Source organism: Nestor notabilis, unplaced genomic scaffold (genome assembly GCF_000696875.1).
Source record: "Nestor notabilis isolate BGI_N333 unplaced genomic scaffold, ASM69687v1 scaffold1867, whole genome shotgun sequence".
NCBI lineage: Eukaryota > Metazoa > Chordata > Aves > Psittaciformes > Psittacidae > Nestor > Nestor notabilis.
The window spans coordinates 141,167-152,245 of NW_009935893.1; the positions used below are offsets into that span (position 1 = coordinate 141,167).

Consider the following 11,079-nt stretch of genomic DNA (forward strand, 5'->3'; position numbering starts at 1 on the left):
AAGGCAGCCTGAAAGAACAAACACAGTGGATTAGGGAATGCTTGCTGCCAGAGTATCATAATTCACCATCTCACAAAGAGCTGAGAAACCGTGCTTACCCAAAGGCTACTTAAGAGAAATGTCCTATTCCTTGCAACAGCATGTACAGGTCCACAGAGCAACCAAGTGTGGCTTTGTAAAAATGGCATGAGTCTACCATAACAAAGTAGTACTGACTATTCACTTCATGCTATCAATGCTTGTATGTATTCCCAACTCTCTTTATTGCTACTGTTTATTTCTCAGACTGTAGATGCGTCAGCTTTAAATGACCACTGGGCAGTGGTGCAGTATCACAGCCTGGCTTGTGCTTGCAGTCTGGATGCCAGTGTCCACCAACAATGTCACCGAGTCCAGTTTACATCAAAAAGTCAGCTGAAGGGACACTGGAACAGCGGAGCCACACTAAAGGTAACATATCTTTTCCATGGCCTGCAACTAACAGGGTATGTCCCTGCTCCCAGAGCAACAAAGTGTTTGCCGATTTTCAGGGACAGTTATACAGGACTGTTATCTGAGAATTGCTGCCCTCTTGTTTAATCTACTTGAGTAATTAAAAATTTGACAGGTATCCTTCCACAAAGGTCACAAGTCTTCTTTTAAGTATTTTATCCTTTTTGTATTCCTTTTTTCCTGGTTTTGAGATGTTGGGCTTTTTTGGAACTGTCCTTCACCTCTTACCTAATGGTGATTCAGTAGCAGACTCTGTACAGAGAACATCACAAGAAAGACTTCTACAATCTAACAAGACATTTGAGGAAAGGGAAGTAGACAAAAGAAGAAGAAGAAAAATCAACTAAGTGCAATTATACATCTCACTTCTATCATTTGAATTATTCTTTGAATTCTTTGTCAACTTGCAGCATCATTGTGTCCGTTGAACCTCTGCAAAGGTATCAGAGCCTGCCCTGATGAAACAGCATCAACCTTTTCAGTCTTGACCCTGCAAAAGCTTCCTTTAAAACTTCACCAGGATCTCTTAGCCAATTAACTAGTTAACACAGGCAATTACACGGGGAATGTAGCAAAAGGGATGCAAAAGTACTCAAACTGTTCTTCCTTCAGTCCAGGAAACAGAAAAAGAGCTGAAAAGAACCAACAAAAATTCCTTCAGATAGGAATGCTTACCAGTGCCAAATATGAATGTCATGTGTGTGAAGGAAAATGACTGCTCATCTTAGTAAATAAATTAACACAATAGCAATTCTGCTGTCAATCCACATGCAATTTTAAGCTAAGCTTGCTATATTTTTTTAAATTAAACTATAATTGAAAATATTGTTTTCTTTTGTTTCCTTAAACTTCAAGAGTTCCATCCTTGGCACAGCCATCTGAACTAGATCCAACTTGCCAGAGGTATCAATTTCATTGAAACAAATCTGCTTCAACAGTTTTCACTTGAAAGAACTGGACCATGCCTTTGCAAGATAGAATCACACTGGAGTCAGAGAAACAAAAACAAGCAGGCTAGATTCTGTCTGATTTGAGCCAGAAGACTGAAGCATCCTATCTTTTGAAGTTAATACATCCTAGAGGCACAATGGATTTACTGTACTACACCCCCACTCTAAGAAACCACTCTCCTACTGACCCAAGAGGAAAAACATACGAAGAAAGAAGGGGAAAAAAAGTGATCGTGCTGTAAGTGGTAAATGATTACTGGAATCACTAAGAAGCACTCTCTTCCTAACATGATCATATACATCCTCTCTTGGATTTCCTATCCAGCCTCTTTCTCCCTTGTGCTTAGACACACGTATTACCCAAGACTCTTCTTGGGAAATATGTAATTTTGTAGAATACAAGCAAAAGCTAATCAAAAAGTATTTCTAAATGTTTTCAGCTACAGTAAACCATAGGTTTAAATTATTTTATTTTGGTTCCTAGGCTCAAGTTCAACTGGATATTTAATGGTGTGTAAAACAGAAACCAAAGTTTATTACCGAAGTCACTACTTATTTTTCTCTTTCATCACTTACTGTATCCTTCTTTGATAATGACACGATGCAAGATGACAGATTTCTCACAGATACTAAAAGAAATCTATGAAACACTATGATCAAGAAAAGTCTGCAGTAGCATATTCCACCAGCTTAAAAGACTAAGTGTCTAAAGTTAAGTAGTTAGTAGTCAAGAAGTCTGTCCTTCACTTTGCCACACAAAAATTACATTCCTCCATGTCCAAATAATCAATTCATAGAAAATAATTTTCCAGAGTTCTGAAAAAATTCAAGTCTTAGAAGTGATTTATGAATGTGACATGCAATTTTGACATAGCAATCTCCTTTAGGCTGAGACTGATACTAGGACCCAAGCTCTATTCCTAGACCTGCCACTAATCAGCAACATTTCTATCATATCAATCTTCCTTAACACATGCATACATTAGAATCTAAACAGCTCCACATAAAGTACAGCACAACAAACAATGAAAACTGGCTACAGAGACAGAACTCCTCTCACAGTATGCAAAGTCTTAATTTTACCTCCAGTGAGAAACAGAGAGTAGTATGATGAATGCTTTTTCTATGCCCTTTCATTTCCCAGCACCAGAGAGGAAGCATTTTCTCCACACTTCACGGGAGAGCTGACTTTTCACTCCTACTCCTCAACAAGTTTCTGGAAGGACAGCACACACCACTAGATTCAAGCAGCACGGCCTCACAGCATGGTATGGTGGGAAGGCACTTCAGCAGAGCCTCTTTCCTGCTCTGACCTTCTGCTCAGAATGAGGCCAGCTCCTCAAAGATGCTTTTTGAGTATCTCAAGGCAAGCTGTGCCACTGTTCAATCACCCTCACATAACAAAGTATCTCCTGATGTTTAAATGCGATGTTCTATATTTCAGTCTGTGCTCACTGCCTCTTACTCCGTCACAGGGGACAGTTAATGGGAACAGACTGGCTCCATCTTCTTTACTACTCCCCCAAGATATTTATACACACTGGTAAGATCTTCTCAAGGCTGAACAGTCACAGGTCTCTCAGCCCCTCCTCACATGACACCTGTTCCATCCCATAATCATCTTAGTGGCCCTACACCGGTCTCACTCTGCTAAGCCCATAGCTTTCATGCACTTGCTGAAGGTGCACCATTTCCCATCATCCAGGTCACTAAAGAAGATGCTGAACAGTGCTGGCCCTGGTGGTGATGCTTGGATACACCACTAGTAACTGCCTCTGTCTGAATTGACTTGATGATGACAAGCCTTTGAGCTTGGCACTTCAGCCGGTTGCCACTCAGCCTCTCTGTCCACACTCCATCGGTTCATCTACCAGGATTCCAGGGGAGACAAGAGGTAAAAGCCTTGCCAATGTGAAGACAAACAACATCCACTGCTCTCCCCTCATCCACTTACACAGTCAGCTCAATACAGAAAGTCATCAGGTTGATCAGGCATGACTTCCCCGTCATAAATTGACGCTGACTATCCCAAATCACCTTCTTGTCCTTCACATGTTTGGAAATGGTTTGTACAATTATTTGCTCCATCACAGGGAGATCAAGGTGAGGCTTACTGGCTTTCTTAACTATAAGATTGACTTTTGTTTTTTCCAGCCTTCAAGAACTTCCTTCAATCACAACCTTTCAAAAGATAACCAAGAGTGGCCTTGCAGTGACACTGGCCTGCTCTCTCAGCACTCATGGGTCCATCCCATTACGTCCCATGGACTCATCTACATCCAGTTTTAGTGTTCCCTAACCTGATCTTACACATCTGAGGGCAAGCCTCCCCTGCTCAGATTCCTGAAGGCAAATCTCACCAGTAAAGGCTGAAGTGAAGTACGTTAGCCTTTTCTGTCCCCATTCAGCAGCAGGCCCTCATTTTCCTTACTTTTCCTTTTGCTGATGCTAATGCCTTGTAGGAGTCTCTTATCAGAAAGTCATCAGTGAGTTCACATGCAAATATTTAGGAAAATATTTAAGATCTCTGCAGTATAAAGCAACTTTTTACAGGAGCAAGACATGCTCATTGCCATCTCAGCTCCTGAATTTCAAGAGGAGAGCAGCCAGACAACCCAAAATTACTTTCAACAGCACCTCAGACAAATTTCTTCATAGGCATAGTGGTACCTACATTCACAGGCAACCGGGACATTTTCATCTTAAGAATATGTATTAGTTATTTAACCCTTTTTATACACAAAATTTAAACTACTTCAATCCTTGCTTAATACCAGCTATCTATTACCAGAGATGTAAGAGATAAACAAAACTTTTCTCACCTGAACCTCATGGATAAAGGAGATCCAAGGGTAAGTGCCTTAATGTTTTATAACCATCATTCCTTATTCATTTTTATCTCAGAGGGAGGACACAAATACTGACAAGTAGCAAGACAAAGAAGAAAGCATGGAGTTAAACAATGTATTGCATATGCCTCAGCTTTATGTTGTGCATGAACAGCAGCATCCTTACATACTGTTTAACCTGTAACCTAGAATACGATTTCTATTTTCACACATATATTCACACACATGTATTACTATTTTTGTTTCTTCCAGAAGCAGATTAGGTCTTATTTCTATTACAGAAAAAGTCCTGTAACCCAGCAACTAGGCTTTGCACCACCTCTGCACACAGAAAATAAATTACTACTGAAGAAACAAATCGAGTAGACCTTCCTCCTAAAAAAGAAAACATGGCACTAGAGACTGAACTCCAAATAAAACAAACTTAAGATAGAGTTGCATAAATAAAATAATACTAAATAATGAAATGTAAATTCTAAGAAATTTCAATATATGCCAGTATAATAAACCTACTTTGGTCACACACTCTATGTTATTTCTAGTTAAAGAAAATAAATATCAGGCCCTACTGAACTGTAATTCTCAGCAGATGTCACAGACAGACTGAAGCTGCTAACACTCATGCAAGAAGAACATTAATGCAAACTCTGACTTTCTAGTTGCCTAACACAAACTTTACCCAGTTCTAAACTCCTTTTATTTCCACGATTTTAAGCTGGTAAAGCAATTTTTTTTTCCCCCGAAGAAATTGCTATGCATTCAAAAGCACACAAAAGAATGTTTCACAAGTTTATATTTTCTATAAACTGTCCTTTGTGGTTCACAGCTGCAGGAATCAGAACACATTAAGTCTCACATTAGTGCTAATATCACTTTGCTAAAAGTGTCCAAAAACATAGTGAAGGAAGGAAAGAGAAAGAATGCTTACAATCTCCCTCTTTTTTTGTTCTTCCCGCCATTCTTCTTTCCCAGCTGAGCAGGAGCATTTTCCAAACTATAGGTGTGACCAGCACAGTCTTGCGACCTCTGTGTGGCATGATCAACTGCAATATATAGGTTTGTACTAAGAAATCTACCTAGTCATGTGGCAATAGGAACTAAAAGTCCTCAGTTCTGCAACCCATGAACTATTCCCTGCACCAGCATGCCACTAAAGCAAATAAGAGATATCTTGACAGTAAGAGAGATGCCTGGCCAGTGAGCAGGACCCAGTGCACTCAGGGATCAGGAGTGCAGACTAGAACAGAAGTGAAGCATGGGCGTTTAGAGAAAGCGAGTGCAAACCGTACTTGTTATATATAGAATATGAGCAAGGAAATACTATTCACCAGGGCCATATTATAACTGAATAGCTAAAAATGTCATTTTTAACTCTGAATAGATATTGAATCATTGTGGGTTTCTTATTTTCTCTGATGCTGACCATATTTATAAAAGAATAGTCTGAGACCACCACATTTATTTCTTACAGAAATGAAATTTCAAGCTTGAAATCCAACTGAAGAACCAGAGTACTCTGCTTGAAAACAGAAAATTTTCATGCTTTGTGAGCCAAATCATAATCACACTGCAAGAGCAAAGAGCTACAGCATAAGCCTTTTGACTAATCTGCCTTAAAGGTTCATAATTATTTTGTGCTCGGGACACAGTAATGATTCTGTTGAATGAGAAAACAAGTTCTCTGGTCACTTTTCTCATACAACGCAACTGTTACATCAGAATTAAGGAAATCTGTGGGTATAAAATTTTAGCCAAAAATAGCCAGAGAGCCTAACAGATGGACAAAATTTGCATGAGCCTTTCATCGCCTCCCTCGCATTAGGAGCTCCTTTGTATTAAAAATATTTCTATCTTCAGAATAAGTTAAGGAAACATTTCTGAAGCTGACTATACAGCTTTTAAGCTGTGCTGGCTAAATAAAGCAGCTGTTCTAACATCTACCCATGCCACAAATACAACTTTTTCCACCCACAGTAAAGGCTTTGGTGAGCAAATTCCACCGAGGTGTTGAAGACAGCTGCAGAAAGCAGCAAGAAGTACTTTTCAGTGGGAATAGGCTCCTTAACGTGCCATTTATCACTTATCTGCTCTCCCAGTACTATTCCTGTCTCTTGCAGGCTCATTTTAAGCAGAATACATTAACAGGTATGCTGTTCTAGCTTAAATCAGGAAAGTTTTACCCAGCAACCTATCCTGTTTTCACCCCACTTTTTGCTCTCCCAGCTATCACTCCCTCCCACACGCTTCCCTGCCATTTTCAGAGTCCCCAAGCTTGACTTACAGCTCTGCAGTAGCAGGCTTCCCTGAAGATTGGAATAGGGTGAGGAAAGACTAACAAGGTGCTGCTTGTGGACAGGAAAATGTGAGTTTCCATACCTATGCTAGGTAGAGGCTCTGCTGGGTAAAAGCTGCTCCACAGTTACATACATCTGGTTTTACACTTCCCTGAACCATCTTGTGCTTCAGCAAGCCCCATCAGAAAGACAATTTTACTACTTTTCAGGAATGTTATGCAGATATGAACCTCACAGACTGTACAAACTTAGATCACCCCAGCTAGAAGAGGCAGGTAAGTGCTGAGATAAGGGCAAGTAGCTGAGTTTCCATGTGGCTGAGCATCACTGTTTTGTCAGACACATTGCACATGTTTCCAGGCAAACCCCTGCCCTTCCAAGAGTGCAGGGAGTCATGTCCCTATTCTTGATCCTGCTATTCATCAGCCAAGTAACAGCAAGGCATGTGGCCTTTCTGTGCCCATTAAATAAAAAAAGCGTTAATATTTACCTTGCTTTTTGACATGCTAGATGGAAACTGCTCTCTGAGGATACAAAACAGACACTTGTACTCTCTGGCCAGTAGTGAGAGCGAAGAGGAAGCAAGAGGACACTTGGCAGCTTCTTTTGCAGAAAACTGAAAGATTTCTTGATCTATGATATGACACCTGAGGAAGAAATTCCAAGCTTGCTTTTTCTTAAGTCTTTTTTAGTAAAGAATAAATTTGTAATTGATGCATTAGCTACGAACACACACCTCTAACTATGGAATAGGGTAGTACAAAGAAATCCACTACGTAGGTACAGCTTTTACCCTGGGGACAGTCGGGTACATGCCCCCCGTGAGATTTATAACCCTCTAGTAACATCTTTCTGAATCTCACTTCCCTCTTGCACGTAGCACGGACAGGGTATATGCTGCACCAAGCCCAGAACCACAGCACATGGAAATGGGTAAGAAAGTGCACTAGCCTATTGGGATCCCCACCAGATAAAACCCATTGGATCCTCCGCTGCCGCTGTACACTCCCACACCGGCATGAAATGCCGTACCCTTGAGCTAGCGGAGCGTAGAGGAAGGTGGCAGTGCCAGCAATGGTATCATAACAACTCACACAATGAACTTACTGCATGTAGCTCACTGAGCACCTCAGCACAGTAATAAGATGCTGTTACTGTCAACTTCAGCTGTATTTGAGGTGGGGTCAGAAGGTGAAAGACACTGGGTACTATTTAAAAATCTTACAGCTTCTAACATTCGGAACTAAAATGTTCCAAGAAAAAAATAAAAAATTAAAAAACCAAAGCTGTCAGCTGTTTCCATGTAGCACAGAGCAAAGAACAGACAACTGCTGAGGTACAAAGAATCCCAGAGCTTTGCCAAAATTTGCCTCGTTGATCAGATGAGACAAGTATCAAATTCAAAACTAGAGAGGAAAATGCAACAGCCTTAATAGAGTAAGACTGTTTATGAGAAGATTAAATAACTCACGCCAAGTTCAACTGAATCCCCAGAAAAATATTCTTCGATGGATGAAATTGACTGATAGGCTTTGGTCCTTATGAGTGAGGCAATGTAGACAGCTTGCAGTTTGGGAACGAAGCTTTCACTTAAGTACACTTCTGAGAATGGCTACTTCGTATGTAAGAGAGGGTAGTATTATCCAGTTCTTAACATGAATTTCCATCAGCTCAAAAGTGATTTAAGAAACAATCTGCAACAGAAAGGCAATATGAAAGTACATTGTATTTACTCGGATTCTTCTCTCTCTCTCGTATGTGCTGAAAAAGACCTCCTAAGAAGCCCCTACTTTACAAAGGACTGCCCCTGCACATTCTCAAATCATGTTCATTTTTTCCTCTGAACATCAGGAAACACTTTTTCACTGTGAGGGTCACCAAGTGCTGGCACAGGTAGCCCATGGAGGTTGTGGAGTCTCCATCCCAGGAGGTATTCAAAAGCTGTGTAGACATGGTCCTGGGCAACCAGCCCTAGGACCACACTTAAGCACAGAGGGTTGGATCAGATAACCTCCAGACATTTCTTCCAACCTCAACCATTCTGTGTGGGTACCTGAAAATCATTTAGTTCTATCAGAAAATCAAACTGGTTGGAAAACACACAACAATCAGGGGGATGTATCTACAGCAGCTCCTCCTTCATTCACATAAAACATCAAAACTTCACTTTCCTCCTGAACTGCCTCTGATTTCAACACTTCCTCAAGCTAGTAAGTGGCAATACATCCTCAGACTGCATCTAACTCTCAGTCTCTCCTGCCTCCATGCCTGTTCCTAAAGGTAGCCAATACATTTGCTCCTATTCACTTATGTGTGCAGCTACCTCTATTTGCCTGTTGCACAGATGCAGTGATAACCAAGCAAGCAAAACACAAAAAAGAAAAAAAACCCAACCACCAAACCAAAAACTCAGACTACAGGTGGTAGGACTTAGGCCCAGCTATTTTATTATTCTTCCTAATTTACTTACTGTGATATCTCCCAACAGGCAACACAAAAGACATCTGTACATTTGTATGGAGAGTTCTGCTAGGAAAGAACAATCAGCTGCAGATATGAAAGGAACTGAGAAGTCAGCAATTTCACAGCTTTTGCCTTACAATGTCTGCTGTAACATTTCATATTATATCAAAACTGTTGTCGCATACTCTTTTCACAGAACTGCAAGACTTAAGGAGAAACAAACACGGCATCAAACACTGCATCAAATCCACCCATCAAGCAGGGATAGGTATCCTCTGAAGTGTTATTTTTCCACTGCTTTATGTAGTCCTTATTTTTAGGCACCCTAAGCACTCAGGTTTCAATGACACACTGACATGAAGTGACCTATCCATCTAAAAAATCTTGGTAATGTCACTTCCAGGCTTCTCTCCCCGCTCCTCCTCTTTGGAAGCCTTCCACTAGTCTTCAACCTATGTTTCTAAGAATAAATACTATCATGACCCAGATTCTTCCCACCAAACTTCAAGCATTTCTCCATGCACAAGTCAGGGGCTCTGCTAACATAAAGATACAAATAGCCTCAGTTGCTCTTTGGAGATACCTCTGCCCCTCCCTGCTGACTTCAGAGGGAACCTCTGAAAGAAGTCAGGACCTTATAGACAAGCTATAGACAATCTAAATCTCAGGTACTTTTTTCTAATCATCAAGATGCCTGCCTGTCCCCTCTTCCCCCTGCAAGTTCTCTCCCACTTAAAAATCTCTTTTTGGCACTGTGCTGCCCAATCTTCAGATTGCAATTTCTACCTGTAACTTCACCAAAGTTTTACAGAAGAAGTCTACCAACATTCCAGGATCTTTCTCTGTATTTCAAAGTACCTCATTAGCATTTTTCCTTACCTTTTAAGAATGCAAAGCCATGGGCTACTCACGGGACACTTTAAGACCACAGTTCCTTCTGATTTTCAACATAGATTCAGATGGCTCATCTCTAGACACAGGTTAGACAAAAGAGGCAAGAATATTTGCTTTATAATGCAAGTCACTGAGGAAAGAGAACCTGGCTGAAGGAAGCAGGACCACCAGCAATACATGATTTAGAAACCAACTACTAAACATCATCTGGTGTTGTAGAGGAACAGATTAAGAGGAGGACTGGGCAACTACCTGTAAATACTAGATGAGTGGAAGGAAAAGGGTGTGCTCACAAAAAGCAGTAAAAGACAGTAAAAAAACTGCAGAAAAGGTAGTAAAAGAAACAGATGAGAGAAAATGAGACTGAAGAAAAAGAGTATATTGGTACTGTACGAGATAAACAAAGCCACAATAATACTGATGGATTAATGTAGATATTCATAAAATTACTGTGTCACCTGAAATTGAAGCTAAAACTGGTATATTGTGGGACAATTCTTACATACTTCCTGAAACAACATCCTAAGACTTGTTTTCCTCTCACATCTCCTTATCTGCCCCAATTTCTTCAGGTCCTGTGTCTTTTTCAGCCAAGTCACCGCCATTGAGCAAAGTGTACAACTTCATACCCTGAATAGACAATTGAAAAAAAGTCTAATCAGAAAAACACTGGAAGTTCTAATCTGCACAAGAATTCCCAAGCAAGGTTTAGGAGATCTTACAAGGACAAGCAACCAGAACTTAGATTTCAAGAACAAGCTTTGAATTCTGGGCTGAAATGTCATGCAAAAATCTTTGAGACAATCATAGTTTCCTCCAAAGTAACGTAGCATTCCAGTCAAAAGCCAAACAATAGAGACACTTCACAATAGTACCTAGTAGTAATTAGGCAAAAGCCATGAAACATTCACATATTTGTTACAGATTTGTTGTATGGATTTTAGAAACACCTAGTGTTAAGCTACAAGGACTCCACAGATGTCCAGGATTTTCCAGGAAGATTGGAGGGGAGGAGGGAAAAGAGCGAGAGAGGAAATAATAGGCCAAATCCCCTTGACTAGCAGCTTTTAATCCAGCCGCTGGCAGCTCCTGTCACAGATTTGTCACTTGCTAGCAGTTTAGTGACCTTGTATGAGT

The 11,079-nt window shown here is 40.5% G+C and overlaps 1 protein-coding gene across 1 annotated transcript in view; it reads right to left on the reverse strand.

Moving 5' to 3' along the window:
* UST (uronyl-2-sulfotransferase) overlaps positions 1-10,572 on the reverse strand; it is a gene marked incomplete at its 5' end in the record, with an annotated part of 141,098 nt that extends 130,526 nt beyond the window's left edge. The window contains one exon of the mRNA XM_010018040.1: positions 10,487-10,572. Coding sequence (XP_010016342.1) covers positions 10,487-10,572 — 86 coding nt within the window. The remainder of the gene's footprint in view (positions 1-10,486) is intronic.
* Positions 10,573-11,079: the final 507 nt, after the last annotated feature.